This window comes from Molossus molossus, unplaced genomic scaffold (genome assembly GCF_014108415.1).
Source record: "Molossus molossus isolate mMolMol1 unplaced genomic scaffold, mMolMol1.p scaffold_m16_p_12, whole genome shotgun sequence".
Taxonomy (NCBI): domain Eukaryota; kingdom Metazoa; phylum Chordata; class Mammalia; order Chiroptera; family Molossidae; genus Molossus; species Molossus molossus.
Genome location: NW_023425347.1, coordinates 100,452,375 through 100,466,785, shown reverse-complemented (window position 1 = coordinate 100,466,785; position 14,411 = coordinate 100,452,375). Strand labels below are relative to the sequence as shown.

Sequence of the window (14,411 nt, the reverse complement as noted above, 5' to 3'; positions counted from 1 at the left end):
CCTGGTTGGAAGTATGATCTTTTGCTAAGCACTACCATCCTAACATGCTTTGGCGAATAGGGTTCTGTGTGTGTCACTCCGGGCTGAGTGGAGCTGAGCTCAAGCTCGGTGCCGCTGTAGAACCTCAGCTGAGAACTCGTCTGGGCTCCAGGCCTGAGGATGGCTGACTCGGCCCCCCTCTGAGGGCTGGTGGTTAGAGAATTCAAATGAATGTGATCTAAAGCCCAGCATTTCCCATCCTGAAAATTCTGGGGTCCGTTCCAATGCAGCTGCTCTGAGCAAGCACCAGCTTTGGGCCCCGCAAACTGCCAGAGCGTGAGAGAAGGCTGGGCAGGTGGGATCCTCTGCTCCCTGGTGGGCGTGGGACAGAGTGCCAGACAGGCTCTGTGTCTGTGTCCTGCCAGCCTGGTGGGAAACGGGCTCCGTGACCTTGGGCTGCCCAGAACCACAGTGGTTCTGAGCCGCTGTGCCCAGACCCGCCACCCTCGGCTCTCCTTCGGCCGGCAGGGAGCCAGTGGAGCCGGTCTCCTGGGAAAGGACCTGTTCCTCTGAGCGCCCATGGCTCTCTGCCCTGCCCCACTCCCTAGGAGCCCCGGGGTGCGGGGCCTGCCATTCACTTCCCAGCTGGCAGTCGGTGAGCATGTGCCGTACAGAGTGAGGGGTGAGGGCTTGGGTTTTAAGCTGTGTTCGCAGCCCCTCCCCGAGATGTCATCGTGCCCCAAATGTCCCCACCCAGGCTTACCAGATGGCCCTGCACTGCCGAGCAGCGCCAGGGGCTTCCTGTAGCTTACATGGCCCCCGAGAGCATCAGGCAGCCCCACCAGTCACTGCTGGGCTTGGCCCTACTCCGACAGCCTTCCCTGGGCGCTGAGGCTGCTTTTCCAGGGGCCCGAGACCTCTGTGGTGGCGTCCTCAGCAGCACTGGGTGGCCAAGCAGGAGGGCTTGCTGGGAGCCTGCATAGCCCCAGGGTCTGCACCCACACACGTGTTTCCACATGTGTGCTTGTGTTCACCCGTGCACAGGATCGCCCTTGTCACCCACACGCACATGGCCCCACCACCACTGCGCCCAGAAGCAGAGACCAGCGGGGCTCAGGTGGAGGGGCAGGTGCTGAACAGCTCCTCCTGCAAAGGGGATAAATGGGCTCGAGCGGCCATGAGGACGAGGGGAAGGTGTGCAGAAGGCCTTCCAGGAGATGGCCCTGCACAAGTCACTCAACCTCGCTGAGCCTCACCACCCTCCCTCGGGGGACAGCCCTACCCCGTGGTGCCATGGTTGTCAAATCCGTCATGGACAAGAAGCACGCGGGTGCTGGGGCTGCAGCTGCCCAGCTGCACACAATCAGGGAAGATCCCAGAGCCAGAAAGCCAGCCCTCTTGAAGTTGAGCTGTGTGCAAGGGTGGGCACTCACAGGCCAGCCGGACAGTCCTTCAGGGACTCCTGCACCCCCAACACTGGGCCGAAGCCGGCTTTTAGAGAGACCTCTCTGAGCTCGTCCCTGTACTGGCCCTGGGGAAGCTGCCAGGAGGGAGCGAACCCACGTCCTGCCCCCAAGAAGACAACCAAGGGGGCTGCTGCACCAGCAGCTGGATCCGGAGCAATGGCTTGAGGGTAAAGTAGATGGTTCTGCCTTCAAGGACCTAGGAATCCAGAAACACAAGCCCAGGAATAGTCAGCAAGCCTTCCTGGTAGGACTTGCCCTGCGCCCTGGTGAATGTCTGGGACGCGGGGCCAGGCAGGAGGCAGAGAGGTGTTCCCACGCAGGTCTGTGTGGGACAGCGTGAAGGAGGACACAGAGGCGAAAGTAGACACGTGGGTGGCACTGAGGTGATGGACTGTGTCACCTCTGAGGCTTTACGGGCAGATGGATATGCAGCGATGGAGGTCATGTTAGGGTGAGAGGGTAAAGGTCGTGTTGATAGTGAGGAGGCAGAAGTCATGTTGAGTAAAAGGGAGCGGAGGCCAAGTTAGTGTGAAAGGGTGGAGGTTATGTTGAATTTGAGGGGTGAAGGCCATGTTGAGAAGGAGGTGATAAAGCCTATGTTGAGTGTGAGGGAGCCATGTTAGGTACAAAGTGATAAAGGCCACGTCGACAGCAGGATTGGAGGCCACACGGAGTGAGGGCAGGGAGGCGTGTTGGGTATGAGGTTGGAGGTTGTGTTGACTGTGGGGATGGAGGTCATGTAGGGTGTGGAGGGGATGGAGGCCGTGTTGGGTGTGGAGGGGATGGAGGCCATGTTGGTGTGGGGATGGAGGCCGTGTTGGGTGTGGAGGGGATGGAGGCCGTGTTGATGTGGGGATGGAGGCCGTGTTGGGTGTGGAGGGGATGGAGGCCGTGTTGAGTGTAGGGATGGAGGCCATGTTGGGTGTAGGGATGGAGGCTGTGTTGAGTGTAGGGATGGAGGCTGTGTTGAGAGTGGAGGGGATAGAGGCCGTGTTGAGTGTGGGGATGGAGGCTGTGTTGAGAGTGGAGGGGATGGAGGCCGTGTTGAGTGTGGAGGGGATGGAGGTCGTGTTGAGTATAAGGATGGAGGCCGTGTTGAGTGTAGGGATGGAGGCTGTGTTGAGAGTGGAGGGGATAGAGGCCGTGTTGAGAGTGGAGGGTATAGAGGCCGTGTTGAGAGTGGAGGGGATGGAGGCCGTGTTGAGAGTGGAGGGGATAGAGGCCGTGTTGAGTGTAGGGATGGAGGCCGTGTTGAGTGTAGGGATGGAGGCCGTGTTGAGTGTGGGGATGGAGGCCGTGTTGAGTGTAGGGATGGAGGCCGTGTTGAGTGTGGAGGGGATGGAGGTCGTGTTGAGTGTGGGGATGGAGGTCGTGTTGAGTGTAGGGATGGAGGCCGTGTTGAGAGTGGAGGGGATGGAGGTCGTGTTGAGTGTAGGGATGGAGGCTGTGTTGCGAGTGGAGGGGATGGAGGCCGTGTTGAGTGTGGGGGTGTAGAGGTCATGTTGAAGGGTGGAGCTTGTTGAATGTGGGGACGGAATGTACTCTCCTGCTTTCAGCCATCCTCAGTTAACTCAGTCACCTGTGGGCCTTGGACCCCTGCAGTCTGGTGGTGTCGGAGCCAGAGTCGCAGCCCTTCACCAGGTACTCTCAGGAAGAGCCCATCCCTAGCCTCTGCGCAACTATAAGGCCGGGGCCACAAGCCACAGGGACCGGCCAAGGCCAGCGCGGCGGGGGGCAGGGAACTCCCTATTGCTGAGAAGTGTCCATGTGGCAGAGAGACTAGAAGGAAGCAGGCTGATTAGCAGGCGTCTGCCTCCTCCAGGAGCTCCTCACCCCACATGTTAAGCCAACAGAGTCCTCTGTTTCCAGTGCCCCCACCCCCTCCTCCACCTGGGAGGCCCGCACAGCAACACCCCTGCCCTGGGTTGTATAGTCAATGCGTCTGTTGTTTTCTCATAATTTTCCAGACAAAGACCAAAGATCCAGTAAGAGGGGAAGTGTTTATTTGTTTTGCTTTTTTGCTTAGATTGTAATCCTGGTGATTATAGAAATATCAAGAAGTAAAATCAACAAAGGCTTTCCTTTCCCGACCCTGCACCAAACCCCGTTCCTGGTCAATGAGCGCCACCTGGTGGCCCGTGGCAGCAGAGCGGCTCAGAGATGAGAACACTGTGTCTCCGGAGCCTGCGGACGTGGGGCCCTGTCCCACTGCTGCCTGGGGACCCCGGTGTCTTGGATGTGGTGGGAGGCCACCTTAAACCTGCCCTGAGATTCTGGGCCAGCGGGCTTAGGATGGGGCCTGAATACATCTCCTTTCCTCTGGCGTTCGCCTCTGACAGGGAGGGCATGCTGCCCGTCTGTGGGTGATGGAGGGACACTGAGCAGTCACAGAGGTGCAGCATCCACAGAGCTGCAGGCAGGGCGCATGAGATAGGGGGCGAAAGGGGGGTCAGCCTGAGGAAGGGAGGCTGCTATTAGAAAGGGTCGGACGGCTTCATTCTGGCCAGAAATGTTCGCTTGGAGGCATGTTCCAGTGTCCCCACCTCTGAGGTGAGACTCTCAAGATAGGAGAGGGGATCGGGAGTCGGGAGTGAGCTGGGGCCCGCCCAGGCTGCCCACCACCGGAACTCGGGGCAGCGGAGCCGTCAAGGTGCCCCCAGTCTTCCCAGACCCGCAGGACCTGGGCAGAGACGGTGGCTCGGTGCCAGGAGCCACGGTCCTTGTCATAGACACCTGGGCAGGTTGATGCAAAGACGGGCTCCTGCCCTCCAAGACAGTCCGACTCCACAGGTCTGAGTGGGCCCTGGGAGCCTGAACTTTTAACAAGCAGGAGTCTCGTGCTTTTCGAAAGATCCCAGCTTAACGCAGACGCCAGCCAAAGGCCAACCAAGGAGCCCATCGTGAGATCGGCCCCGGGCCTCTGGGGCGTCAGCTGGTTCTCACATTCGGGTGGGAAGGAAGCAAACGTGGGGCAGTGCTGACCTCAGCCGCGCACCAAGAACGGGGTGTGCACTTCTGGGTGTTCCAGGCTTTCTGTAGACTCTGGAGTAGCACCTGCTCCCCGAGAACTTTCCTTGGGTAGAAAGTCAGGTGTTAGCGCCGGGCACATGTTGGGGTTTTGCCCGACACCTGTTGACTTGAAGTCACGAGAAACAAACCCTGGAATGCCGTAAAGGAAACACACCTGCACCCCAGGCCCAGCCCCGGGGAGCAGCTCTGTCGTAGGAGTGAAGCTCTGGCCAGCGGATGGTGCCTGTGAGGCCCGGAAGGTTCTGCTTCCCCCCCACCCGTGTCTGCAGAGTGTGAAGCCCTGCTGGGGTGGGGACAGGATGGGGCCTGGAGAGGGTTTCCCTGCCCGTGGATGTCCCTGCTGGCTCAGGGAGCAGGCCGGGTGCATCTCCGCAAGTCCCCAGTCCTGCCAGAATGCCTTCTGGGCACGGCGCAGCCTGGCACGGAGGATAGCGGGCGTGGGCCTCGGTGGCAAGGCTGGCCTTGGTTTGGGGCATCTTTTCCTTGCTGTGCTGGGAGGATCCAGGCTTGTTTTGCAAATGAGCCTTTCTCCCTCTGGCTAAATTTTATTTAGCGGAATGGCCCCCAAGTAGGAGAACTAAAAGAGAAATAATTTGGATTTCTTGTGACCAATAATTTGGATTTCAGGGATGCTCTGGGCGCCACGCACCCCCTGCGGTTTCAGAACTGCAGCGCCTCTCTGACACCCACTCCCGCAGTGAGCTTCGCCGGGGTTCGGGGTGTGCCTCTGTGCCGGCGTTGGGGACACGGCAGCCCTGCCCATGTCCCCTGCCTGGTGGTCACCGGGAGCTGACACGGCCCTGCCCATCCAGGGGTGGTTTTGTTAAACTTAGAATTTGTTGCCAACATCATAATCTCCAGATTGTCAGCTTCTCTTTGAAAATCGAAGGTTCTGGGACACATCGTTAGGAACCGAGAGGCAGCGACCTTTCGGGGGCACCTGCCTCCCTGTGGGTGACACCTCTGGGCACACGGAGGAGGCATCTGAGCCCAGGATCTCGCAAGAAGCAAGATGGAAACATCTGGAATCCCACTTGGTCCCCTGCCCCCGCTGCCCGGGGCCTGGAGGGGCTGCTCAGGCCGGTGGTCGCCCCTGACTGGGGCCTGGGAGGACAGTCCGCTGTTAGCCTGCTGAGAAAAGGGTCCCAGGGCCTTGTGGCTCCTGGATGTGGGATGACGGCCCACGCTGCTCTCTCGGCCAGATTGCGCCTCTGACGTCACCAGGCTGTCGGAGAGCTCTGTCCACGCTCTCTCTGTGGCGTGAAGAATCCCGGCGTGAGTAACAAGGACGCGGCAGATCAGAGGAGGTTCTGCATGCCTGGGAATGGCTCCGCGGTGCCGCATCCTTGTCCGTGGCAGGGCCGGCGCCGAAACACGGCCAAGGCCACTTTCTGTGCCCCGGAGCCCCGTGGAGACGGTCTGTGCGGCCAGGTGGGAGGCGCAGGGACACCTGCCGTGTGGCCCCAGTGCCCTGACAGCACAGCAGTGGTGCGCCTGGCAGGGAGCCCTCTCTCTGCACCTCCCCCAGGCCCGAGGTCCGTCCCCCAAAGGGGACAGCGGCCGTGTTCAGTGCTCAGGCCTCTGCCTTCTCTGGGCCGCGGTCACCGATGGAACAGGCCGTGCCTCCCGGTGGGAGACAGAAGGTGGGTCTTGATGTCCCACGTCCCCGAATGCCCAGAGCCCGGGACGGCCAGCTCACTCAGGACGCAGCACATACATCCCCCGGTGCACTTGCCGTCTGTCCCATCAGCCTCCGAACCCCTCGAAACGATATCTCTGAACATGTCCTCAGGACCGGCAGGAGAAAGCAAGTGGAGGGCGAGACGGGGAAATTGAATAGCATGTGGGTGTCTGGACACAAGAAGTTAAATCTAATGAAAATGTTATCCAGCCGAACCGAGAAATCAGAAGCGGGGCCTCGATCCCCGGCAGCAAGAACACAGTGAGAATGAAGCCAACCCTACTGCCTTTCCCACGGACCTTGTTGCCATGGAGACAGCCTTCCCGTGTCAACAACTCGGAGGCATCCAATCGGGCTCATTCATGCACTGAGAGGCACGTGGCAGGCGCCCCCGCCCCCACCCCGTCTCCATCACATGGTTTCTGAATAGGGTGACCACGCGGCCCGGGTTGCCGGGAGCGTCCCAGTTCCCACCATTGTCCAGGCAAATGATCGCAGCACCCGCCTGTCTCCAAGGTGACCTGTCTGGACAGCAGGCTGAATGGTCGCCCTTGTTGCTGGTCTTTACTGAGCCCTGAGCACGGCGCAGGCGAGCTGCCTGAGCCAGGCCGGCGGGGCGGGAGGAAGGGGCACCCCACAGGCCCCTGTGGGAGGCATTACCTTTGCCACCAACATGCCACTTCTACCGGCTCACGCAGCACCAGGCACCTCTTCCTCTGCAGAGAGAGCCAAACGCCGATCCTAGCGGGCACCCCCTGCACTGCTCCCGCCGTGACCCAGGCTCCAGCCCACGTGCCCTGTCCTCCTTCTAAAGTTACCGCCCCACAGAGCGAAGGACGCGGCCGCCGTGGCTGGGTGCCTTCCGGAGTTCTCCTTTAGGACCCATGAAGCCCCTCCCGAGTGGGCTTGGCGTTTCCGGGCAGAAGGGTCTCCCCCTCGGGGCCCTGGGCCCTGACCCGCCTCAGATGTCCTGTGGACACCAGCGAGCCAGAGTCCTAGGTGTGGGGCCCACTTCTCTGTGTGTCTTTAAAGCCCCTTAGGAAACAGTGACAGGTAGTCAGGTGAACCAGAGAGAGGCGCCCATTTTGCAGATGAGGAAACCGAGGCCAAGAGGCATCAAAGGCCTTTTACATCTTACGCACGTAAGGCCAGCACAGTCCGATCAGCCTGTGCCCCGCAGGCTCGCGACCTTTCTGGAGTCCAACCCCTCCTTCCCGCATGGCAGGCTCAGACGCTGAGCTGGGTCTGCCCCGCCCTGCAGTGCAATGCCCCCCGCCCTGCAGTGCAATGCCCCCGCCCTGCAGTGCAATGCCCCCGCCCTGCAGTGCAATTCCGCCCCGCCCTGCAGTGCAATGCCCCCCGCCCTGCAGTGCAATGCCCCCCGCCCTGCAGTGCAATGCCCCCCCGCCCTGCAGTGCAATGCCGCCCCGCCCTGCAGTGCAATGCCCCACCCTGCAGTGCAATGCCCCCCGCCCTGCAGTGCAATGCCACCCCGCCCTGCAGTGCAATGCCGCCCCGCCCTGCAGTGCAATGCCCCCCGCCCTGCAGTGCAATTCGCCCCCGCCTGCAGTGCAATGCCGCCCCGCCCTGCAGTGCAATGCCCCCCGCCCTGCAGTGCAATGCCCCCCGCCCTGCAGTGCAATGCCGCCCCGCCCTGCAGTGCAATGCCCCACCCTGCAGTGCAATGCCCCCGCCCTGCAGTGCAATGCCCCCCCCCTGCAGTACAATGCCCCCCGCCCTGCAGTGCAATGCCCCCCGCCCTGCAGGCAATGCCCCCCGCCCTGCAGTGCAATGCCACCCCGCCCTGCAGTGCATGCCCCCCCGCCCTGCAGTGCAATGCACCCCGCCCTGCAGTGCAATGCCCCCCGCCCTGCAGTGCAATGCCCCCCGCCCTGCAGTGCAATGCCCCCCGCCCTGCAGTGCAATGCCCCCCGCCCTGCAGTGCAATGCCACCCTGCCCTGCAGTGCAATGCCCCCCGCCCTGCAGTGCAATGCCCTCCCGCCCTGCAGTGCAATGCCCCCCCGCCCCACCCGCTCTGCAGTGCAATGCCCCCCGCCCTGCAGTGTAATGCCCTCCCGCCCTGCAGTGCAATGCCCCCCCACCCTGCAGTGCAATGCCCCCCCGCCCTGCAGTGCAATGCCCCCCGCCCTGCAATGCCCCCCGCCCTGCAGTGCAATGCCCCCCCGCCCTGCAGTGCAATGCCGCCCCGCCTGCAGTGCAATGCCCCCGCCCTGCAGTGCAATGCCCCCCGCCCTGCAGTGCAATGCCCCACCCTGCAGTGCAATGCCCCCCGCCCTGCAGTGCAATGCCCCCCCGCCCTGCAGTGCAATGCCCCCCGCCCTGCAGCGTAATGCCCCCCGCCCTGCAGTGCAATGCCCCCCGCCCTGCAGTGCAATGCCACCCCGCCCTGCAGTGCAATGCCCCTCGCCCTGCAGTGCAGTGCTACCACTACTGTGGGTCCACGTCAGGTGTGAACGATGTTAGCTTTGGGTGACAGCCAAGAGGAACTGCCCCTGGGCCCCGTCTCTGACTAGGTGGGTCCCCTCCCCACCCCCAGTGACTAGAAATCCAGGCAAGGAGCCCCGGTTTCAAAGCCAAATGCTGCCCCCGCAAATCCCACCTCCTCGGGGAGGACCCTTTCTTTGGGTTCACTGTCTTTCACAGACACTTACCGTCTCCTCCATGAACATGGCCAGGCTCCAGGAGCCCCAGAGGCCCAGGCTCAGCCACTGAAACGTGTTCCTGGCACGGGGTTCCCTCTCCCTTGCTGGCTCCGTGTCCTCGGGGGGCGGGCCCACCGCCGCTGCCGCCTCCCACCTGCTCCCTGCTCCCTGGGGCCCGGCCAGCTTCCTGTGCCCTGGGCTGAGTGGCCCAGCCAGCGGCCCCCACCCCCGTCCTGGCCACAGGGAGGACACTCACGAGGGGGGAGCCATGGGCTTGAGAGCGGGCCCTTCGGTCAGAGAGGGCAGGACACACAGGGGGGGGCAGTGGGCTGGCCCCTGTCTCCGGGTTCCCTGCACCGGCACCAGGTCCCCACCCCGTAAACTGACACCCTCCCTCTAGGAAGTGAGGTGAGCCTTGCTTTGAGCGGAAAGACTCAGCCTTGGGATGGGGCAGCACCCGTCATCCATCCAGGGATTCCTGCGTCCTGGGGGTGCAGGCTGGGAGACCTTGGGGGGTGGGCCATTCAGTGGAAAGAACCTGACTGTGCAAACCCTCCCACCCCCACTTCTTGGGCGAGTCACGTAACTTTCTGAGGTTTGGTTCTTAAATTAATAAATGGGACGATCATTCTTCCTCAAGGGGTCGTTGAGAGATTACAGATGTAATCTCTCTCTATCAGGGGCCCAGACTACCACAGCCTGGGCAGCTTCAATTAACTTTCTTAGAGAAATTAATTTTCTCGAAGCCTGGGAGCTGAGAAGTCCCAGCGCAAGGTGTGGGCGGGGCGGTTTCCGGCAGGGCCCCCCCTCCCCCGCCCCGTGTCCTCTCGCCCGCTCGCTGTGACCGCCCAGGGCCTTGCGGTGTGTACGCTCCTGGGATCGCCTCCTCTTCCTCCGAGGACATGAGTCCCGTTGGAGAGGGACCCACCCTCCTGACCTCACTTAACCTCGTTAACCTCCTGAAAGGCCCCGTGTCCAAATACAGTCACTTCGGGGTTGGGGCTTCAACCTCAGAAGTGTGTGGGCACACAGTTCTCTCCCTGCAGGGGGCCAGCAAAGCGTGACCTGGGCCCAGGCCTCGTCTGCCAGGGCTCCCTGCCCCTCCCCCGAAGCTGGGCCGGAGCAGCCGTGCCGAGAGGCCCACGGCTGCCAGCCGGCCCCACGTGGGGTCACCCACACCTTCGCCTGGCCCCTCCTCCAGATCTCAATTACTCGCGCACAGCGGTCGGCCGCCTCTTGGGTAAATTGTTCATCAGAAGATGCTCTCCAAAGCATGGCCACATGCTGTTGCCATTGATTTCGTTTTGATTATTCATATTAGAGGGAGCACCGCTGTCTGGCCGCGGGTGGTAATTAGGGTAAGTGTTGGGTACAGGCCAGGTTGGTGCGGGCACGGGCCAGTGGGTTCCCGTGACACCACCCGCCTCATCTCCGCAGACCGGTCCTCACACGGGGCCCGCCGCGGCAGCCAGCCAGAGCCAGCGTCCGGCCCCAGGTCTGTGGGTCCCCGAGCGGCAGGGGGCTGTGGCCGCTCCCATCCTGCGCAGGCCCATGGACGAGTCAGCGGGGCCCACACACGCCTGGTCCCAGCATTCCTGGGCGAACAGGTCCGCCTCCACCACCTGACCGCCAGGGACCCCGCCGGGCTGGAAGGCTCCGCATGTCCTCCAGGCGAGGTGGCCGACTGTGCCTGGAAATGAGGGGCCTGGTGGCCTCTACTGAGGTGCAGGGAGCAGAGGGGACCCATGCGACCCAGAGCCACCAGGAGGCTATTCTCTGGGCAATCCTTCTGTGTCCCGCCCCAGGGCGCGCGACCTTACCATCCATCAGGTGTACTTGGAGTGCGGTTACCCTTCTGCTGATTTGAGGAAGGTGGCAGGGAGGGGTGGGGACAGCGGAGTGTGTTTATCAACCGTCCTCTCACGGAGCGCTGTTCCCTACGGAAATCTCCTTTCCCGCTGATTCATTACGTGGCAGGAAGCAGAGCACGACATGTTAAAAGCCGTCCTGATAGTATTTGATATTCAGTCCTAACAACTCACCACCTCGGCAGAGGGGGCGTCTCCCCGACCCAGGGGGAGGGCGGCCATCTGCATATTGGATGTTCCGAGACAGTAGGTAATTTGCATTAAGCATCCAGAAATGCTCTGCCTGCAATCTGTCACCCTTCACTGGGTTTTTATTTTATAACCTTCACGACAGGAGGAGGGGAGGAAGAGCTGTGGCCGCACCCCTGTGGGGGCCGGAGCAGAAGCCTGGTCTGAGCCATGTCGTCAGGGAGATGCAGGGACCTGGTTGGGGGTGCCAGAGATGCCTGCCCTGGGAGACTGGGGATCCGCAAGCCCGCCCGCCCCCACGACCTCTGGATGAGGTGTGGCCATAAGGCTGGAGATCGGAGGTGGGGCTTTGCTCCCCAGGGGCGGGTGGGGGTTCGGAGAACACCTGGTCTGGTTCTGCAATGAGCAGTGAGCGGCTGTTCAACGTCACCAGGGCGTCTGCTCCAAGGGCACCTCTGCCCCCAGACCTGCAGCGCCCCAAGGACGAGGCTCAGGAGGAGCTGTGTGCGCCCCCTGACCGCGCACGAGGAGCTCCCGCACAGCTTCCGTCAAAGGCCTGGGCGCCGCCCCAGACCAGGACACCGGAATCTCCAGGCTGGGGCTAGGGACGGACGCTGGGACAGGCCCCTGTGTGTGTGAGGGGCAAAGTGTCCTGGAGTCCGGGGCTGTGTCCCCACTCCCGGTCTCTCTCCTCTCATCTGTAGAATGAGGGGCCTGGAAAATGTGCTCGGCCAAGGGGCCCAGGACAGAGGGACAGGCCAGGGGACCCTGACCCTCCCTCCGGCCTCAGCCATGTCAGATTCCCAGGGGAAAGGTTATTTGAGAAAAAGTCTCCACAGCTGTGATGAGGTCTGTGCACCCCTGTCCTGGCCCTTCCCTCGAGCTGCCGGGGACAAGGTGGCCTGAGCCCGCAGGAGCACGGGCCTCCTGGGCTGCTGGGGAAGCCCCCGAGGGACCCCACGGCAGAGGCTGCCCACCGCCACCCCTTGCGTGCGCCCATCCATAGCGCTCTGAACAGGCACACAACTTCAGATCCGGGATCCAGACCGCTCAGAGCTTGGGGACAGAACCATCAGCTCCGCCCTCATTCCCTTGGTGACCCACCGGAATCCAAGACCCTCTGGGACCGGGACCACGGCCCCTGGAGGAGCCTCATCAGGATGGAGCACAGGGCAGGGACCGTGAGCGGACACCTGGGGCAGGTGCGCAGGGCAAGAGAGCAGCGCCCACCAGGGAGTCCTGGCAGATCAGAGCCCTCACACGTGGGGTTTCTTTGCAAAACCACTGACGTTCCCCTAAAGGCACGGACACGGAGCAGAGGCGTGAGGTCGACGCCGGGGAGCTCTCCCCACACATCCCGGTGCCCAAGGTGGAGCCATCTGAGGATTTCACAGCAAGAATCCGCAGGCGCAGAGCCTCAGCCAGCTGCAGGGCAAGGCCAGTGTCTCGTGTGTATGTCACCGTCTTCGCCGTCATCACCATGAACGGCGGTGACCGCAGCAGCTCTTCGTCCGGTACACACACACGCTGGGAGGTGGGTCAGGTTTCCTCCTAGCCACGGTGTCGGGCAGATGCCATTATGTCCCCGTTGTACAGATGAGGAAACTGAGGCTCAGAGAGGTTTACAACCTGCTCAAATTTACACAGCAAGTAAAGACCAAATTCTGGACTCAAATCGAGGTGTGAATTGGACCCAGCTCCTACACGCTGTGTAGACTGTCTCCTTGTGCATCTGTGTCCTGGAGCCCTGCACAGACGGGGCAGGTGACTTGAGCGGTGACATCTCCTTCCCCGGGTCCCTTGAGAGAAGTTCAGCTGAAGGAGAAAGGAATTGTTCTCGCATCGGCAAAGCCCCTGGCCTCTCGGCCAGGCCGTGACTCGGAGCCTGCTCCTCCTCCCAGACCACCTGCTCCCCCCACCCCCTCTCAGCAGCCTGGGTCCCTCTGGAGCCCAGGAGCTGTGGGCTCAGTGCCTCTGGAACCCGGCCCCGCCAGAGCCGCCAGAGGGAGCCGGGCGATGCCGTGTGCCTGGCCTGCCAGCCTGGGCTCGGCCCCTCCCGGCCGGTGCGCTCCGCTGAGAGAGAGCGGGCATGAACTGTCAGCACACCCAGCGAGGCGGGTCGGTTTGTTTGAGTTCCAGCCCATCCTGCCAAGCAGGTGGGGAAGACAGCCCACGGCCGTTCGGGCCCCCACTCCAGCACCAGGGGCAGCAGAGGCCCAGGTCAAGGAGGGTTGAGCCAGAAACCCCACGGCAGCCATGGAGGTGGCCAGCCATCAGTGGGCATGCACTGGCCAGGGTGTGGGCAGCCCCTGAGGCCGCGAAGTCTGGCGAGAGCAGCATGCTAAAGCACATGCTGGGACCCCACCCTGATCTCCTCTCGGGGTCTCCACAACCTGCAGTCTCTTCCACTCCAGGACCCCTGCAGCGCCACCCTGGTGCACTTGGACCTGGGACAACCGAAGCAAATCTCTGGGTAGTCCACGCATCCTGACTGCGTCCCAGGGAAGGGCGGGTGGAGGAAGAGCAGGGAGCCTCCGGGGTCTGGTGGGGCAGCCGGGCGCACCCTCTGCCTCCTCATTTGTCCCTAGAGCCAGCTTCCCGGCAGAGTCGGTCCCCCACCCAGACCCTCCCCCGCACCCGTGGCCTCTAACCATCCCGCCTCTGTCCCCCCCTCCCCCAGTCCACGGCATCAAGTGGACCTGCAGCAACGGCAACAGCAGCTCGGGCTTCTCGGTGGAGCAGCTGGTGCAGCAAATCCTCGACAGCCACCAGACCAAGCCACAGCCACGGACCCACAACTGCCTGTGCACCGGCAGCTTGGGTGAGCGGGGCGAGCGGGGCGAGCGGGCTCCGGGCGGGCAGGCGGGCGCCACGGGCCCGGGCACAGCTCCCCTCCTCAGGGGTCGCTGTGATGCCCAGTGAGGGAAGGAGGTCAGCCCGGAGCCGGGCAACTGCCCAGCGCCCAGGACAGACTCACCCTCGTCCTGCCCCACCCGCTGGCGAACCGCCCACTCTGGGCAGAAGACGGCAGTTTCTAGGGCGGCAGCTCCCCTAGGGGGCAGCAGAGTTAGGGGGTTGCATGGGAGTGGGGCTCCAGGGTTCTGTCCACCCACCACAGTGCCCTCCAGGCCTCCAGTGCCCCTGGGCGCATCAGCAGGAGGCCCAGGTCCCGGCACTGGACCAGCCTCCTCAGGGAGAGCAGACCTGAGTCACTGGGACCACTCCAGCCAAACCTCTGCCTTGAACCTGTCTCCCTCCGCCCAGAACTCCTGTCCCTCACTCTCCGTCCTGACGTCTCTCTTTCTGACACTGGCATTTGCTCTTTGAAACGTGGCTCTCTGCTCCCCGAGCCGCCGTAATTCGGTGTCTCCATGAGCGGGTCGCGTCACTTCTCGGCAAAGTCTCCGTGCATTTAGGAATCTTGATGGCAAGGCTGTGACGGGGTCCGGGGAGAACTCACCCTTTTATCAAAAGCAAAGTGACCCTTATCAGATGGGCGGAAATGATGATGGCGTGGGGCGAGACGGCAAGGAA

General features: G+C 62.6%; 1 protein-coding gene across 3 annotated transcripts in view; it reads left to right on the top strand.

The window, feature by feature from the left end:
• Positions 1-14,411, top strand: part of CAMTA1 (calmodulin binding transcription activator 1) — a 797,376-nt gene that overhangs the window by 699,704 nt on the left and 83,261 nt on the right. For all 3 annotated transcript variants that reach the window (XM_036255211.1, XM_036255212.1, XM_036255210.1), the window contains exon 8: positions 13,558-13,698. In XM_036255211.1, coding sequence (XP_036111104.1) covers positions 13,558-13,698 — 141 coding nt within the window. The remainder of the gene's footprint in view (positions 1-13,557; positions 13,699-14,411) is intronic.